Genomic DNA, 19,325 nt, shown 5'->3' with positions numbered 1-19,325 from the left:
CCATCATTAACACATAAACACTAAAAAACAAGGTTACAATAGGCTAAGGAAAAGCAATTGTGGACTGTGGATGACTGGATGAAAGTCATATTCAGTGATGAATCGCGAATCTGCATTGGGCAAGGTGATGATGCTGGAACTTTTGTTTGGTGCCGTTCCAATGAGATTTATAAAGATGACTGCCTGAAGAGAACATGTAAATTTCCACAGTCATTGATGATATGGGGCTGCATGTCAGGTAAAGGCACTGGGGAGATGGCTGTCATTACATCATTGTAAGGATGTTTGGGGATGTTGAAATCATTTTTCAAGATGATAATGCATCTTGCCATAGAGCAAAAACTGTGAAAACATTCCTTGCAAAAAGACACATAGGGTCAATGTCATGGCCTGCAAATAGTCCGGATCTTAATCCAATTGAAAATCTTTGGTGGAAGTTGAAGAAAATGGTCCATGACAAGACTCCAACCTGCAAAGCTGATCTGGCAACAGCAATCAGAGAAAGTTGGAGCCAGATAGATGAAGAGTACTGTTTGTCACTCATTAAGTCCATGCCTCAGAGACTGCAAGCTGTTATAAAAGCCAGAGGTGGTGCAACAAAATACTAGTGATGTGTTGGAGTGTTCTTTTGTTTTTCATGATTCCATAATTTTTTCCTCAGAATTGAGTGATTCCATATTTTTTTTCCCTCTGCTTGGTCTAAAAAAGTAACCGTTACTGACTGCCACAATCTTTTTTTCTTGATTTCTTATAGTGTTTCTTAAAGCCAGATAGTTGCCATTTGAAATGACTTTAGTTTTGTGTCATGTCTGTGATCTGCTTTTTTTCTACAAAATTAAACAACTGAATGAACATCCTCCGAGGCCAGTGATTCCATAATTTTTGCCAGGGGTTGTAGTTCCAGCTTAACAATCAAATCGTTTACTTTAAAACTATCACAAACCTATGTCCAACTATTGCTGGGTTGAGTTTTTTTTTTTTTTTTTTTTCAGTATAAACAATTTTGTACCAACTTGTACGTTAACAACTTACTAAGATGTGAACATGCAAAAAACAAATTTTTTGATGCTGAAACTGCTCAACAACTTAATTTACGCCAACTAGCCCCATGAAGCATTTTCTTAGTGTTCCCCGGGTTCCAACATGAGTCCTCAGAATCTTATGATCTTTGCTATTGCTGATTAAACAAATGAGGTGTTTATTTCTCCTCATGTCAACACGACATGTCCAGTCTCATGGTCTAGTCTTGAACCCAATCATGTTGCATTTCATCTACATCATTAACTACAAATACAAGGCCTCTGCTGAAATAATTTGGGCCAATACCAAAGTGTTTGTAATGGTTTCAAGTTTGGACATGTACCTGTCAAACCAGGCTGGCGGTGCACTCGGGGAGCCAACATCTAACAGTGTGGCAGTTAATCCAAACTGCACAGGTGTAGCACGGATAGACATGTAATGAAGTGAAATTATGGTGTTTTACAAGTAGGGTGAGTTGTGATGATCTGTAAATGACACCTGATAAATAGGAGTCAAATAAATAGCAAACTCATAATGATGTGCTTTTATTATTGGCATTTATTCTTTTCTAATTTGAGTTTATTGCTCAACACAACCAGATGAAGTAGAGTGTTTTAATGTAAATTTTGCACATTTTCTTTCCACACGTAGCGTTACTATGTATTCAATAAAACCTCAAAATGACCAGAAAACCTGTTTGACATTTGCTGTAAATGAAATGGGGGCACATTCACAGTGAAAATAATTAGTTGTAGCACTATTTTTGACATAGAATGAAAGGGAAATTTGGCCAAAAGTACATTTTTGACACAGAAGTATCGGGGGTACTCACCCCCCAAAAGAGATTAGTCATTCCAAAAAAAAATTATGTATGATTCTTTGCTGTAATTGTAAATACCACATTCTTGTAATGCATTTTCAAACACTCTGAAAAATGGAACGTACCATTTCGTACGTCTGCCTGCCAGACTCCTTGTTCAAGTGTGGTGCAAACAAACGATACTGTAGTCGGTTAATCTCGCTGACTAGCTTACTTCATGCTATACCTTCAGAGGATCTTCGTTAGCTTGTGTTACGCATCTATAGATGAATGTTGGTACATTTTAACTTTTGCCTTAGTTACAATTTAAACAGCTAACGTTAGCTGGCTAAAGCTAACAACTGCCTTTCCTGAGATAAGCTAACTAATATTAGATAAGGACACCCCTGATTGTCATTATATGGTTTTCACACTGATTCTCACAACACTGAGACTCATAAAAGTACATAAAACATTAGGATTTTGTTTCCTGGATGAACATCACCTGTTCTATTCCCCTGATTATCATCCTTTTTTTTTCTTTTTTTTTCTTTTTTTTCCGTGAAGACAGAATTGATAACATTGCTGGCATCATATCAACTTTGTTTATTGTTCTCACGTCAATTACATTTATTAAAACAAAAACAAAACCCCTTCATAAACCTAATTTACAATGTGAAGAGAGCAGCTGGTCAGTTTGATCCTTCGTATAGCTGCAGTAAAGTCGCGTTGTAGATTGTGACGTTCAGCTCAAAACACTTATTCATATTGGAAACTTTCTCTCTCTGTTGTGGAACAATGACTTCCCGAGCGGCTCCAAGTTTCCCATGAGAAACAATAACAAGGGGGGAGTTTAAAAAAAAAAAAAGAAAGGGAAAAAAGCTCCCCTTTACACTCACATGGCAAACAGTCACGCCTGACTGTACACACTCCTTCAATGCTGCACTCAAACAACAGCTTTCTGACCACTTGGCCAACATTTTGGGATGCTCCCCATCCCCCACCACCAATTTTTTTTAAAAATTTGACATTATTATTTTTTACTAGAATTTACTTGCTGAAAGGAATCACTACTTAATAACTTTTACGTAAACACTTTAGAGACTCCTAAAAAGGTTAAAGCTACAGTGCGTAAGATTTAGTGTCATCTAGGGGTGAGGTTGCAGATTGCATTATGCCATCGCTGATCACGATTTTGTTTCCCTACGTTTTTTTTCTTCTTTGGCGAGGGCGGATCATGCTTCTTTGCCTCCTCTTGTGATAATCAATATGTTTGATCCTCCATTTCATAAATACAAGGGTTCTCAAACTTGTTAACTTGTGCTAGCTATACCAGTAAAAAGTATATTGGCGAACAACAACTGATTCAACTTCTTTTTTTTTTTCATCAATCCTCCCACCGCCATGCACAATGCAAAAGGAGTAAGTATGTCCCTTTTGGGCTACAGTATAAACATGGCGGCTTCCATAAAGGCCCTGCTCCCATGTGGATAGGAAGGGCTCATTCTAAACATATGAAAACATCTGTTAGTTGTTGCAGGTAATTATGCACTACTGGACAAATAGTTATGAATGCTATATTTTATTCTAATGAACACCTGTAAATGTTTCACATTGTAGTTTTTCATTTATTGCAACCTGCCTTTAACTCTTCACCGTGGAAGCCAAAGTTTTAAAGTGACTTCGTCCTCGTAAAAGCCCAACGCATGGATCTTTGGTCACTTTAGTCTGGAAAGAAGATACCAAATAATTCCTGTTTTTATTCAATGAGAATAAGTGTGTTGAAAAAATGTGGTTCCCATGGCGGACGTCCTTTGCCCACATGTCATTTTGAGAGTAAATGGTGCGAGTGTTAATATGTCTGAAATGAGTACCAGCGTCTTGACCAAACTCATTTAGAGATCAGTCAGAGTCTTAAGCCGTCTCCCCAGGGTGTGTGTTTGTGTCTTTTTCTTTTGTTCACTCTTCCTTTTGGAAAAAGGTAATAAGGCTAAATTTGCTTTGCTAATGGGCTTAGCGCAAGCTGTTACAGAGCAGCGTTGACACGCCACAGTCGGGCTGGGATACCAGCGGCGTTTCATCTGACTCCCAATGGAGCGAAAAGGAGAGTGAGGTACAGGTTACGAGAAATCTAGAGATAAAAAGGGGGACTACAAAGGAAGTTTTATGATGGATGAGACGGGGGCGGGGCGCGGGGGTCCTGTTCTTTAAACATAGGTTTATTTCGCTTCAGGGGAAATAAGTTCCAACTTTTAATGATGCGCAACTTCATAAAGTCCATAAAATCCATTTCACGTATGCACTTTATGTTTGAAAATAAAGTAATGAGAATACAAAATTAAAAGAGCAAGATTATGTTTTCAAGAAAAGTGATCCAGACAAACTATCTTTGTGGCTCAAGTTTCCAAAACCTGTGTCTAACAGTCTTTCAGTATTGACAATGAAAAAATGCCATTGTTGGGCTTATTATTTTTGTGTGTGTTTTGATAAAATATCTCAAAAACTAACTGAGGAATTTAAACCAAATTTTGACAGTAGTTAAGTCCCACCAAAGGATGAGCCCATTAATATTTCAGATTCAGGGGTTAAAAGCCAAGGTCACAGTGCAAAGACAAAATTTTTGGCCAATGCAAATAGATAGGGCTACATTTTTCTGAGCCTTGCAACTCATGAATCAGAGGTGACTGACCCATGATTACTATTAGACATGAATGGGAAGTGACATGTTGTCTTTAAAAAATAAATACTGTTGTATTTGACCTTGAGTGACCTTGAAGGTCACAATCAAGGTCATTCCAGCTTTGATTGTTTATCGAGGCTAAAGTGCTCCAGATAGGCATGTGGCTACTGTTAGATATGGCTCAGAAGTCATATGTGAGTTTATAATGTGCAGTTTATAATTTGATGTGGAGTGACCTTGAACATATACAAGGTCAGACCCAGGCTGCTGTGTTGAAGCAGAATATATTTTCCACACTCGTACAGTATTGCCAAAGCAATAGGCTTTGCACTTGCTAAAGTATTCCTGTCTAGTTTGTATAGAGCAGTAAATTGAAATTTTACAAATCTTAAAATGTGCACTGCTGTCAAATTTTACTCATCAGAATTTTTTATTCAGAAAAAGTGGTTATATTTGAAATCGTGCTTAGAGACATCTAGGATATTATTGTGTTATGAGGTGTAGAAAACACACGTGAAACTATTCTGTTTTGTTGCTTTTCTCTCATTTTTTGGATAATAATCAGTGTTTTGCACTTGCCTGTAATGCAATACAATGTTTGCAGCAGCACATGCACACAAACTCCTCTTCCAAGAAGAAGCCTCTTTGTGTTTGCTGTGTTGTGGTCACTTGGTGAAAGGAGGGATTGAAAGGGGAGGTAATGGTCTAGTGGTTAAGCGTTGGGCTTGAGACCAGAGGATCCTCGGTTCAAACCCCAGCCAGACCGGAAAATCACTAAGGGCCCTTGTGCAAGGTCCTTAATCCCCTAGTTGCTCCCAGTGTGTAGTGAGCACCCTGGCATTGGTGTGTAAAAGTGTTTGGGTGAATGGGTGAATGTGAGGCATCATTGTAAAGCGTTTGGAGCTTCTGATGCAGATGGAAAAGCGCTATATAAATGGAGTCCATTTACTTGCAATGTGGGTTTGGTGAATTTGCAGGAGACATTGTTGCATGTACTGTTGGTTATATGTTTGCTCTTTGCAAGCATTTTCTCCTGTTGAATTGATATTTGCAGGTGTTGCCTCTCATGGCCACCATATTTAAGAAAAACCAGAAAGGTGCAAACTTTCCGAAGCTCCCTGTATGAATTCTAAACTTCACCCTCACAGATGATTTTTATGGGTGCTGGTTATCGTCTTTGATATTTTATGGGTGCTGGTTATCGTCTTTGACATTTTATGAGGCTTTAATTTCTTTGTCTCTGGACAAATAAAACCACTATACCCTGCGTGAACATGTGCTTTACATGGCATCAGTCTCAATGACTGATAACCCGGTGTGTGACAGCGGCGTGCCTCCCCGTATGCCACCTGTGGCAGGTAGACATTACGGGATGCCAGATGCGATTTCCCCCTGAGATTACAACACCGGAGCTACAGCTGACCATCATAAATGAGCGCACTTATAGCTGCAATTTCCTGACAGGAAAACTGCGCCTGTGTTGGATCGTCGCTCCTATCAGCTTCATAAAACAGGCGAGCCGGTTGTTTGTGGATGTAAGGGCAGATTTTGTTCGCGTTCTCTTCCACATTATCTATCTTTGCTTTGATTAAAAACTCCAGCTGACAGTGGAGACGGAGTGCCGCAGAGACGGCACCTTGAAAGCCGAGGCAGGCGGTGGAACTGCTTCAGGCCTCAATACAAGTCACCTACCCCCCAAGATATCAGCCATTCTGGGCCGTTGACCCACAAATAAGAGACTCAGTGAAATCCATTTTGCACCATGCTTTGCAGCTCCATGTGTTAACGTCCCTCAGGGTCACATTGTCAGTATCTTCCTGAGCCTCTGGGTTCTTATAGACCTTCACCTCAGTCCTGCAGACTGCAGTATGCAAGGAAATCTCGCCTGCAGCGCATCTGATGGAGGTTTCTTTTTATTTTTCCTGACAATAAAACACTTCGTTATGTAGCAGCCAGAGAATAACAAGAGGCAAACTACTGAAAAAGGTAATTTAAATTTCAACAATTTCACCGCAACTTGACTCATGTTGAAACCAAACTTCATACGTCAGTTGTCTCTGATCTCGTAATTTAAAATTTTCTTAAGGACGGAAATAGATATAGAAAATGTTTACTCAGCTTGTTAATGTACGCAGGTGAGAAGTTAGAAATCTATATAAAGGAATAGTTGTTCTTTGTGTCTTGATCCTTTGATGAATCTAAGATTTGATGCGTGGTCTTCTTCAGGCTGGAACAGTGCATACTTACTTTTTCACCACGGCCCTACCAGATCCTTAAAAAGTTATTGCTATAGACAACAACAAAAAAGAAAATAGACTTTTTAAAAAAACAAACCAAACCAAGTTTTTGGATTCCTGCTTGGCTCCTGTTTGATGTATCTTCTTCAAACTTGGCGCACATCCTCATCTCAGTGGTACTTCTCCCACTTGTAAGCCCCATCTCTGTATTTTGGCAAATAGAATAGAATAGAGCCTTTAATGTCAACTGTACATATACATATGTACAATGACATTTGTCCTCTGCATTTAACCATCCTACTTACAGTTAGACACAATCCAACCACTAGGAGCAGTGAGCAGCCACAGTCTGGCGCCGGAGGACCAACTCCAGCTGTAGAGAGCAGACCCTAAATAAGCATGTTTTTCTTCTTCTTCTTCTTCTTCTTCTTCTTATTATTATTATTATTATTATTATTATTGTGGAAGGAAATTAGAGTACCTGGAGGAAACCCACACACTAATAATAAATGTAATAAAGAATGTAGCAGGAAACCCTGTGAGACAGCATGTCATTTACATAGAGTTCACTATACTGTAGGTGGTGTAGTGGTTCCTACTCTAGCCTCAACGCAAGAAGGTCCAACACTGTCCAGGTCCTTTCTTTCTTTTTCCCATGTCTGCATGGGTTTTTCTGGGTACTCTGGTTTCCTCCCACCACCAAGGCAAAAGTCAATAAATTTATGCTCTTTTTGTGGCAATGTGTCTAGATCTGGATTTGGTGCCTAGGTACTGGACTGTGGAGATGGGTTAAATGCAGAGGATACTACATCATTGTATTCTGACAGTAACCATCATGGCAATCCCCAAGTGGCAAGGATGATTGTCTCTTGATTGGTGTTAAAGCACCTTTTCTAGCCCCGTCCCTGTTAAGGGCGAGAAGCGCAGATCCTAAATAGGACTGTTTGGTCGCAGATGCAGCTACCAAATACCCTCCTGCTTTTCACACATCTGCTGCTTTTGTGCCGATTCAGAGCACTTGTGGGTGTGCATCTAGAAACGCCTGTGTATGGTTTTGTTTAATGTGGGGATGTCATGGCACGCCGACAAACACATGATCCTTGACAAATACGAGGTCTATTAGAAAAGTATCCGAACTTATTATTTTTTTCAAAAACCATATGGATTTGAATCACATGTGATTACATCAGACATGCTTGAACCCTCGTGGGCATGTGAGAGTTTTTTCAGGCCTGTCGGTTACGTCATTCGCCTGTGGGCAGTCTTTGAGTGAGGAGTGGCCCACCCTCTCGTCGATTTTTCATTGTTTAGGAATGGCTCAGAGACTGCTGCTTTGTTTGATCAAAATTTTTTCAAAAGCTCTAAGGCACAACTGAGTGGACACCATTCGATAAATTCAGCTGGTTTTCGGTAAAAATTTTAACGGCTGATGAGAGATTTTGGTCTGGTAGTGTCGCTTTAAGGACGGCCCACAGCGCTTGATGGCGATCTGCGCTTCGAGGTGGCAGCGTCTCGCCGTTTCAAGTTGAAAACTTCCACATTTCAGGCTCTGTTGACCCAGTAAGTCGTCAGAGAACAGAGAACTTTCAGAAGAAGTCGGCATGAGGAGTTTATTCGGACATTCCATTGTTAACGGACATTTTGTAATGAAAGAACGTGCGGGCAGAGTCACATGTCGGGCTGGACCCGACCGCGGGGGGTCGCGAAGCCTAGATGGATGATCTAAAGCATATATTGATCAGCATAATATTTATGTTTGATTGGTATGAATGACCTCATAATGAAGCCACACAGAAATCATATGATGACATCATACATACTAATAACTGCTATTATGGAAATATGTATATTTATTTGTACATTTATATTTTGGTGTGCAGAGCATGCAGGGTATGAATCTGCCCTCTGCAGCATTTCCTTTAATTATGTTTTCGTTAGTGCGGCCAAAGCAGATGGTCACCCACTGAGTCTGGCCTGCTTGAGGTTTCTTCCTACATATAATCAAAAGAGAGTTTTTCATTACCATTGATGCAAATGTGTTTGCTCAGAAGGGTGGGTAAGATTTCACCCTTATTTGTGTGCAGGGGTGCCAAAAAGGGGAGAATAAGGAGGAGGATTCTAGGGGCCCATGACTGACAGGGGCCCAGAGAAGCCCCTAATACAATTAATATTTCTTTTCATGGGGCCCAAAATCCCTGGCGGCACCCCTGCTCGTGTGTAGCACCTTGGGGTGACTTTTGTTGTGATTGGGTGTTGTACAAAACAATTGAATGGATTGAATTAGCACAGCTTTACCTCAGCATTGGACAATACATATTATTATCTATCTAGATCTGAAAAATGATTGAGACCCAAAGATAACTCTTTTGTTTTGGCGGGGGGGGGGTGAGGGGGGTGTTACCTATTGGACAGACCTTCTCGTTCAATACACAGTTTGAGCCAGTGTGCACCAGAGATTTCTCCTGTACATAGTTAAAGTGAGTATAATCTTGTGCCCTTTTTCTGTAGATTCCAGTTATGTCGAATCCGGTTGGGAGTTTATCAGAATCTACCATATATGGATCCCGGATGGGGATGACAGAGGAGTCTCTTGCCCTTCTGGAGCGAAGCAGCAGCTCTGGAGAGCTTTGGGACATGGTGGACATCAAACCGAGTGTGTCCGGCCTTTACCTCTCCTGTTTCGACATGCTGCTCAGCGAGGACACCACCTGGCTAGTGAAAGTTTCCGAGGCGACCCCGACTTTGACCTTACCCATGGCTCGCCTGGAGCCACACAAGGAACCTGAACAGTGTCCCGTCATCGACAGCCAGGAACAGGGGATCTGTCCTGGGCTGGAGGGGCAGGTGGAGGAGCGATCACTGGAGCAGGTGCAGAGCATGGTGGTGGGAGAGGTGCTGAAGGACATAGAAACGGCCTGCAAACTTCTCAATATCACCCCAGGTACGCCGCTGTATCAACACCTGCAAAACCTCAGAGGATAATTATAGGTGGGACTGATGTATAACTGACAAAGAAACAGACGTTTAGCATGCACATTCATTTTTCTTTGAAAAAAAAATCCTAAAGTGTTGCCTCTTATTTGCAAGTAAAAATATATTCATTCAGCTACGCTTAAGCTGAGTGAATGTGCTCTCAAAATCAACATGTTTCTGTGGATCGACCAGTTGACAGATCTCTTCAGTTATATTTTCACTGACGTAAAGCTGTGTTTGCGCGCTACAGGATCTGTTTAATCCTGACCTTTGCATGTGTTCTCTTGGATTTTGACAGCGACGATTATTTCCTGCCAGTAGTCGTGTACACAGTCTTAAGGGCGAGGTCTCTCCTGCTAAAGCAAACATCAGCGCGGTGCACTGAAAGGCTGCTCGCTGTCATAAACCTGCAGCATCCTCGGTCTGTTTAATGAGGTGGCATGAAAGTGTGATTAGCTTGTGGTTTTAATAGAATAAAGTGACATATCAATCTGCAAAAGACATTGTTAAAACGGTGCATTTAACTGGAATGGGTTCACTTCACTGCACACGCAGCTGGAGGTTTTCTCATTGTTTTCGCCTTTTGATCTCCACAGACCCGATAGAGTGGAACACAGTAAATGTCCAGAAGTGGCTGCTGTGGACTGAACATCTGTACAGGCTTCCCCACGCAGGAAAAGCCTTCCAGGAGCTGACAGGGAAGGACCTGTGTGCCATGAGTGAAGAAGAGTTTCGCCAGCGTTCGCCGCAATGCGGAGACACGCTGCACGCACACCTAGACATATGGAAGTCAGGTGTGTGTGGGATAAGAAATGTGTTAATGTCTGCTTTGGCTCTTTGAAATGAATTTTTTTTTGTAATCACAACACCTACAAAATAAGTCTCTCTATTTACATGTGTCTTCAGCTGCCTGGATGAAGGAGAGATGTTCAGCTGGAGATCCCAAAGCCACTGGTATGCTTGTGTTTTTTGTTTTTAAATTTAAGACTTACATGTTCATGCTTTTGTGTGTACAGTATGTTTATAGTTAAATTGGCATGATGGAATTTACAGGGTTTCAAAGTGTAAACAAACCTAAAACAGAACCTCACCCCTCCCTTTCCAAGCACATGCTCATGTGCTTGATTGCGAATCTCAGAGTCCATGTTGCTAACTGCGAAAACCTCGCTGGTTCCACTGTTCTTCAAGGAAACACACTCAGGAGAGTGTATAAGCATGTAGCTTATGTAATCATACAGTGGGGCAAAAAAATATTTGATCCACTGTCAATTTTGCAATTTTTTCCACCTACACAGAATGGAGAGGTCTGTAATTTTATCATAGGTACACTTCAACTGTGAGAGAATCAAAAAAAAAAAACATCCAGAAAATCACCTTGTATGATTTTTTTAATAATTACTTTGCATATTATTGCATGAAATAAGTATTTGATCCCCTACCAACCATCAAGAATTCTGTCTCTCACAGGCCTGCTAATTTTTCTTTAAGAAGCCCTCTTATTCTGCACTCTTTACCTGTATTAATTGCACCTATTTGAACTTGTTACCTGTATAAAAGACACCTGTTCACACACTCAATCAATCACACTCCAGCCTGTCCACCATAGCCAAGACCAAAGAGCTGTCTAAGGACTGGGATGGGCTACAGGACAACAGGCAAGCAATTTAGTGAGAAGGCAGCAACTGATGGCGTAATTATTAGTAAGGTCCCCCTGCTCACACCAGCACATGTCCAGGCCCATTTGAAGTTCACCAGTGACCATCTGAATGATCCAGAGGAGGCATGGGAGAAGGTCATGTGGTCAGATGAGACCAAAATAGAGCTTTTTGGTGTCAACTCCACTCACTGTGTTTGGAAGATGAGAACAACCCCAAGAAAACCATCCCAACCATGAAGCATGGGGGTGGAAACATCACAACAGCTGCACCGCATTGAAGGGAGGACGGATGGGGTCATGTTTTGCGAGATTTTGGAAAACAACCTCCTTCCCTCAGTAAGAGCATTGAAGATGGGTCATGGCTGGGTCTTCCAGCATGACAATGACCCCAAACACACAGCCGGGGCAACTAAGGGGGGGCTCCATAAGAAGCATTTCAAGGTCCTGGAGTGACCTGGCCAGTCTCCAGACCTGAACTCAACAGAAAATCTTTGGAGGAAGCTGAAACTCGAAACCTGAACGATCTAGAGAAGATCTGTATGGAGGAGTGGACCAAAATCCCAGCTGCAATGTGCAAACATGGTCAAGAACTACAGGAAACATCTGATCTCTGTAACTGCAAAGGTTTCTGTACCAAATTTTAAGGCCTGTTTTTCTTTTGTATCAAATACTTATTTGCCTCACTGTAGGTGTTTTCCTGCCTGATCCAACCTCCATTCTGCTCGAGAACAGAATTGCAGGGTATTGGAAGGGGTGCAATCTGAAAACGTACCACTAGATGTCTTTGAAAATTCCATCTTGCCTGTTTAAGAACCTTTTTCTCATTTGTATATGTATTATGAATGTTGCCTCACAGCCAGAAGATCCGAGGTTCACTTCCAGCCTGTTCCTTTCTGGATGGAATTTTCATGTTCTCCCTGTGTTTGAGTGTTTGAATTACTCAGTGTATTGGTAGCAGTGCACCAAGCGATGTGCACATGCCAGTGTCGTGACTGACCTTAACTTCATGGACGATGCTGTGACCATTGCGGGATCAATGGATACCCTGATCTCAGCAGTTGAAAAACTGAGTGAGGAATCAGAGTGTCTGGGTTTGCGATTGTCCTGTATTAAGACTAAGATCCAGTCTTTCAGTGACTTCCTGGACTCATCAGAAGTGTATCAGTGTGTGGTGAATGTGTACATGTAGAGACATTCACTTATCTTGGCAATGAAATTCATGCCTCTGGGTCCTCAGCTTTTGAGATTGAGAGACACCTGGAAAGAGCTTATGGAGGTTGCTGAAGGTCCAAGCCTTTGGTGTCCTGGTACCTCTCTTACTGTATGGTTGTGTGTTAACCAGTGACCTAAGGCAATGACTGGATGTCTTTGGCAGCAGGTTCCTTCAGATGGTCTTTGAGTCCTGCTGGAATGGAGATGAAGATGAGGAGTATGAGGAGGACCCCAGTGGCTGGAGAAGCCCAAGGGGACACTCATGTTTCACCTGGCATACAGTTGGTTACTTTAGAGATGTAAGGATGAACTGTCTACCTGGGTGGTTGCCATCCAGGACCCAAGTTGGCTTTACAGTGTCGTAGATGCATTGAAGCGCAGTACCAGTGCATGAAATTAGAGATACTCAAGCTGTTGTTTCAGTGTATTTTTGTCCCCAATAAGTAGGATATGTTTGAGTTTCCTTTTGTCTATCAGTCAGTCAATCAGTTAGTTAGTTTGCTAGTTAGCTAGGTAATCAGCAGGATATCCTAAAGGGATATTAATGATTTTCAAAGTAATTTGGTAGAGAAAGTCTTGAGTCAAGGCGTGGGTCTTACTTTTAATCATGATTCCTTTGATCATGAGCCTGCCTTTGATTTTTGATGTTGTTTCCTTTCATCCTGATCAGCGTATGAATTCTGCTTTTTTTATGTTCTGACCCTTGCTTTAATTTATGATCATCTTTTCTGCAATCAAGAACTAAGATCAGCAATAAGGATCAAACATTGTGATCTGCTTCCTTCTATCCTTTGGATCTTGATTATAAGATCAAAGATCTTTCTTGTCACAAGCCCTACCTGGAAGCAGAAAACTGTGGCGTCACAAAGTAAAAGTCCTGTCACATATTTGTTCCATCCACTCACTAAAACCATTCATCTATCCATTTTCTATACCTGCTTACTTCAGTCAAGGGTCATGGGGGGCTGAAGCCTATCCCAGTAGTCCTGTCCAGGTTACACCCTGGACAGGATGCCAGTCTGTTGCAGGGCCCATTAAAACCAGCTAATTGTAATTACTTCACCTCTTCAGGCAGGTGTTTTAGTTGCACAGCTGGAAGCAATACATGGTGGAACTTTTACTTTCTGAAGCTGGGGATTACCAGCCCCGGGCACCACCAAGATTACTTGAAAGTCATAATTTGATCCTGATTGCAAGATCGATGTAAGATGCATAGACTAACTGGCACAAATATACAATGCCCTTGACAAAGATCAAAGATCAGGATCAAAACTGGGTGATCAGGATAAAAGATCAACATTAAAATAAAAGATGATGAAGAACAAACACAAGTCAGCAATCAGGGAACAGTGATGAGGATCAAAGATTAGTTATTAGTATCTAAGAATGGATCAAAGGAATAATTCTCTTACAGTGACAAAAGAGATAAAAGGGAAATGCAAATGTAAACAAATGACTCTTAGAGCATTCTGACTGGCCTTCTAGTTCTAAAAAAAAGCAATGACTACCTTTAAATGAAGAAAAAAATTTAAATGTACCGTCATTTTTGAGGTTTTTGTACCCTTGTCTGTAGGCCAGTTGGCACCTTTTCCATAAACATTAGAAACTATTTTAATTAATACTTTCCTTGTCCTACCTGATCTCGCTTTTGGCTCTAAGGTCTAAACATTGGTTGTCATGCAGGCACAGAGGCGCTTTGGTCAGAAGCAGATTCATCGTGTTCAGGACAACCGATTCATCTGTGGCAGTTTCTCAGGGAGCTTCTTCTCAAACCGCACAGCTATGGACGCTGCATCCGCTGGCTCAATAAAGAAAAAGGTATTTAGTCCAGAGTCTTCTGGGTTCGACCAAAAGTCTATTCTAGAAGACTTAACCTATTTCTCTTTTTTTTTTCAACATTCTGAACTACATGGTGGGGAAACGGCACAAATGTTTCAGAAAACATAAATTAGCAGGTTTGTTTCTATCACAAATTCTCTTTATTAATTTCTTTGATAAGTGTGTTGGCATTAAGAGGCCACATGGTGGCGCAGTAATCAGCACTCTCTCCTTCGAGCTAGAGGTTCCTGGATTTAAAGCCCAACATGCCCAAAATGTCCAAAATAAATGGGTGAGCAGATTTTCACCAAGCTTGGTAGGAATATACCTTGGATGAATGTCTCCAGATAAGTGACTTCTGGAGAAGATCAAAGATGAAGGTCAAAGTATAGTCTGAAAAACAAATTTTCCTAGATATGTAGCTCTGTAACCAGTAGGGCTGGAAATGCAATGTAAAGCTTATGTTAATTAGTAAGTCATTTCTCAAATGATGTCTTAATTGTCTGAAAATCACTTTTGCACGTTATCCCCAAAACCAAAAGTATTAGAGACACAATGTAAAGTTTATGTCCATCAGATCATTTGCACTCAACTCCTATCAGTGACATTATGATGATGTCACAAAGATGTTGTGAAATTATGTCAAAATTTTCAGGAAAAAAAAACACTTTTCAAGATTTTTCCATTATCATGGAGGTTGAAGAGATGATATACAGCTTCTATCAATCAGCAAACCATTTGTAATCAAATGGTATAAGTGACATTGTGATTTCATAGTTGTCAGGGAAAAAACACATTTTCCGTGTTATAACTACAACCAAAGGGCCAAGCAATACATCAATTCATGAGTGATTTGTAATCAAATGGTAAGAGTGACATTATGAAATGATGTAACTGTTGGTAAAAACAGATTTTCCAGGATATCTCTACAACCAACAGAGTTAGAATGAGTTAGAAATGAAATGCAGCATATAACAACCACCAAATCATTTGTAATCAAATGATGTAACTGACATTATGATGATGTCATAAAGGCATCATGAAACAATGTCTACTTGTTGGTAAAACAGATTTTCCAGGATATCTCTACAACCAACAGAGTTAGAATGCATTAGAAATGAAATGCAGCATATAACAACCACCAAATCATTTGTAATCAAATTATGTAACTGACATTATGATGATATCATAAAGGCATCATGAAATGTTGTAATAATCATCTGAAAACCACTAGCTACTACCAGTCAGTCAATTATTTGTATTCAAAGATATAAGAGACATAATTTCATTTCATGATGTCATAAAATTCTCATGAAATTGTAATTCTCCCTCTCTCTCTCTCTCTCTCTCTCTCACACACACACACACACACACACACACACACACACACACACACACACACACACACACACACACACACACACACACACACACACACACACACACACACACACACACACACACACACACACACACACACACACACACACACACACACACTTTTCAGGATGTCTCTAAAACCAGTAGGGTTACAGTTCATTTGTCATTTGTGGTGTCATGATGATGTCACTAAGGGTCATCAACTGATGTCACTATTGTCCAAAAAAAGCACATTTCCTGAATATCTGCAACCACTGGGGGCTCGATGTATGTCTTGTTGGTCTCTCTGCTACCACCAGGAGGAGTTCCTCACAGGTGTGTCTGTGATAACACACAAACTGTTGCACTGTGAGAGCCATTATACTTCTCCTTTGACTCTCACCAGGTATTTTCAAAATCGAAGACTCGGCTCACGTGGCCAGACTGTGGGGACTGAGGAAGAATCGTCCTGCGATGAATTACGACAAGCTGAGCCGCTCCATACGTCAGTACTACAAGAAGGGCATCATCCGTAAGCCCGACGTGTCTCAGAGACTTGTGTACCAGTTTGTTCATCCAGTATGAAGGAGCAACCAACAAACCCTTCAAAGTAAAAGCACAGACTATGTCTCTATACACTTGAAGTCCCCAGTGCATGTGCACTGACCGACCCCAGTGGTATACGCAGAAGTGATAGCTGCTGTATGAAGGCTTATCTGTGCATGGGAAGATTTTTCCAGTTTTTCAATTTCCTGCTGCAGAATGAGGTTCACAAAAAGAAAAAAAAAGATACATAAATGAACTGCCTCATCATTTGCATGATCTGCCTGTTTGTCTTCTGTCAGCTGTCCTGCGCTCACTACATCAAACAGTTACACCTGATTTCTTTCCAAGGAAAACACCCATCCCCTGCAGGCGCCTTGGCTTTGTCTTTTCAGTTCCCCCCGTTTTGACCACTGCCTGCGTGCCGGCTGTGTTTGACTAAGAGCCAGTTCTGCACCCTCTGTTGGAAGAGTGGTTTGGATTGTTTTGCTTCTTTTTTGGGTTTGGTCCTGGCTGTTTACACAAACAGTCATGCTTCATCTCATCAAGGACAAGAGGCAATCACGTTTTTTTTTTTTTATCTCACTTGAATTTTACTGAGAAGACTGTTGATTTTGCATGTGACTGTGTGATCCAATGGATCCTCAAATCCTGGTGTGACTGTGTTGTTGATAGCATTAGTTTTTCTTAAGGTGCATCTTGACAAACTGTTGAGGAGCCCTTCTTCATTTTTAACATGTAGTCTCTGAAGTTTGCTGGCGCGTTTTGTGGCATCCGTCACTTGGAGATTGTCTGTCTGTCCATCCGTCTGCCTGAGTGACAATGATATCTACATTTCAAAAAGGGCTCATTAAACTGCGTTTTTGACCCAGAGATGTGTCCGTTTGTCTGTGAGATTTGGGAAACTACAAGGACATTACTTATTAATGCTGAGGTTGAACAACCCTAGAAATCAACATCAAATCCATCCCATTGAATTCAGTGACCCATCTCATGGGAGGAGTCATTTATAGGCCCTGAGGCCCGTTGGTGCCGGTGCTTATCTCTGGATTCCATAGCATCAAGCAGATGAGACACCCACTGGGTGAGACACCAGTCCAGTGCAGTGCCTTGTCCAAGAACACAGACAGGTAGCATGCCCAGGAATCAAACCCAGATCCATTGGCAGCCCAGCTCCTTATCCACTCAGCTACCTGCTGTACAAAATTTCAGTGAACTAGTGCATTGCCCGTGGGGATCCATGGGCTCTAGATTGGGTAGTGTTTATAAAAGAGGTAGCTGACATTTTTCAAGGGTGGTAATAAATTATACAAAGTTTCTATAGTGAGTTGGAATGGCGTGTGAGTCCAGAATGTTTTTAGAACCTTAGACCTCAACAGTTGTTAGAGTAAGAACTCAACCCTGTTATTTTCTGTTAATTATGTCATTTTTTAAAATATTAATTTCCTGTCAGGTATTTATAAATTGTTTTGGTTCTTGTTATCATATACACATTATTATTATTATTATTATTATTATTATTATTATTATTACCCGAGGCTATCAAATATGATCATCAGGTATTGCAAAGACTTTGTGTCTGTGCTCATCATAAGTCCAGTCCTGTTACTGCCAGAGTTTTCAAATTCACAGGGAACATTCTTGGGACACAGACCTTTGCACATGTTCAAAGATGGGTAATCTTGACTTATTTTAAGAGGTTAAAATGTGACATTGTGTTTCATGCTGTTCCTTTTTTTAAGTGGTCAGGCTGACAGCCAATCAGAATAGAGAGGCACTGTGACGTCAGCAGTGTTGCCAACTTGGCGACTTTCCAAACCCTCTAGGTGACTTATTTTCTCAAAAGGGACTAGCGAAAAATCTAGCGACTTTTCCTGGCGTCACTGGAGACTTTTCTGGTGTTTGGCGACTCAGATCTAGTTTCCGTTCTCACCAAGCAGCAGCGGCTCAACCCACCTCCGCTGCTGCTGCAAAGCCTTCTTCTTCTTTGTCTTTCAGCTGTTCTCGTTAGGGGTCGCCACAGCAGATCAATCGTTTCCATCTCACCCTGTCCTCTGTATCTTCCTCTGTCACACCAACCACCTGCATGTCCTCTCTCAGCACATCCATGAACCTCCTCTTTGGTCTCCCTCTTCTCCTCCTGCCTGGTGGCTCCATCCTCAGCATCCTTCTCCCTATATACCCTGGGTCCCTCCTCTGCACATGTCCAAACCATCTCAATCTCGCCTCTCTGACTTTGTCTCCAAACCGTCCCACCTGAGCTGTCCCTCTGATATGTTCATTCCTAATCTTGTCCATTCTTGTCACTCCCAAAGAGCATCTCAACATCTTCAGCTCTGCCACCTCCAGCTCTGCCTCCTGTCTTTTTGTTAGTGCCACTGTCTCTAAACCATACAACATAGCTGGTCTCACTACTGTTTTGTAAACTTTCCCCTTCACTCTTGCTGATATTCCTCGGTCACAAATCACTCCTGCCACCTTTCTCCACCCACTCCACCCTGCCTGCACTCTCTTCTTCACCTCTCTACCACACTCTCCATTACTTTGAACAGTTGACCCCAAATATTTAAACTCATCTACTTTCACCACTTCTACTCCTTGTAACTGCACTAGTCCACTGGGCTCCCTCTCATTTACACACATGTACTCAGTCTTGCTTCTACTGACTTTCATTCCCCTTCTCTCCAAAGCATATCTCCACTTCTCCAGACTAGACTCAACTTGCTCTCTACTCTCACTACAGATCACAATGTCATCTGCAAACATCATAGTCCATGGGGACTCCTGTCTGATCTCATCTGTCAACCTGTCCATCACCACTACAAACAAGAAAGGACTCAGAGCTGATCCTTGGTGTAATCCCACCTCCACCTTGAATCTGTCATTCTAGTGTAGTCCTGCACTACCCTAACATACTTCTCTGCCACTCCAGACTTCCTCATACAATGCCACAACTGTTCTCTTGGCACCCTATCATAAGCTTTTTCTAAGTCCACAAACACACAATGTAACTCTTTCTGTCCTTCT

At 41.4% G+C, this 19,325-nt stretch overlaps 1 protein-coding gene across 2 annotated transcripts in view; it reads left to right on the top strand.

Moving 5' to 3' along the window:
- Positions 1 to 16,340, top strand: part of LOC117506135 (SAM pointed domain-containing Ets transcription factor) — a 21,137-nt gene extending 4,797 nt beyond the window's left edge. The window contains exons 2-6 of one of the 2 annotated variants that reach the window (XM_034165648.1): positions 9,245 to 9,677; positions 10,306 to 10,503; positions 10,616 to 10,663; positions 14,262 to 14,396; positions 16,162 to 16,340. In XM_034165648.1, coding sequence (XP_034021539.1) covers positions 9,254 to 9,677; positions 10,306 to 10,503; positions 10,616 to 10,663; positions 14,262 to 14,396; positions 16,162 to 16,340 — 984 coding nt within the window. In that variant the 5' untranslated portion in view covers positions 9,245 to 9,253. Of the gene's footprint in view, positions 1 to 9,244; positions 9,678 to 10,305; positions 10,504 to 10,615; positions 10,664 to 14,237; positions 14,397 to 16,161 lie in introns of both variants that reach the window. The other variant, XM_034165642.1, reaches the window with a different exon arrangement.
- The last annotated feature ends 2,985 nt before the right edge of the window (positions 16,341 to 19,325 follow it).

This window comes from Thalassophryne amazonica, chromosome 3 (genome assembly GCF_902500255.1).
Source record: "Thalassophryne amazonica chromosome 3, fThaAma1.1, whole genome shotgun sequence".
Classification (NCBI taxonomy): Eukaryota; Metazoa; Chordata; class Actinopteri; order Batrachoidiformes; family Batrachoididae; genus Thalassophryne; species Thalassophryne amazonica.
Note: the sequence above shows the minus strand (reverse complement) of the source record. Positions and strands in the feature narration are given on the sequence as shown.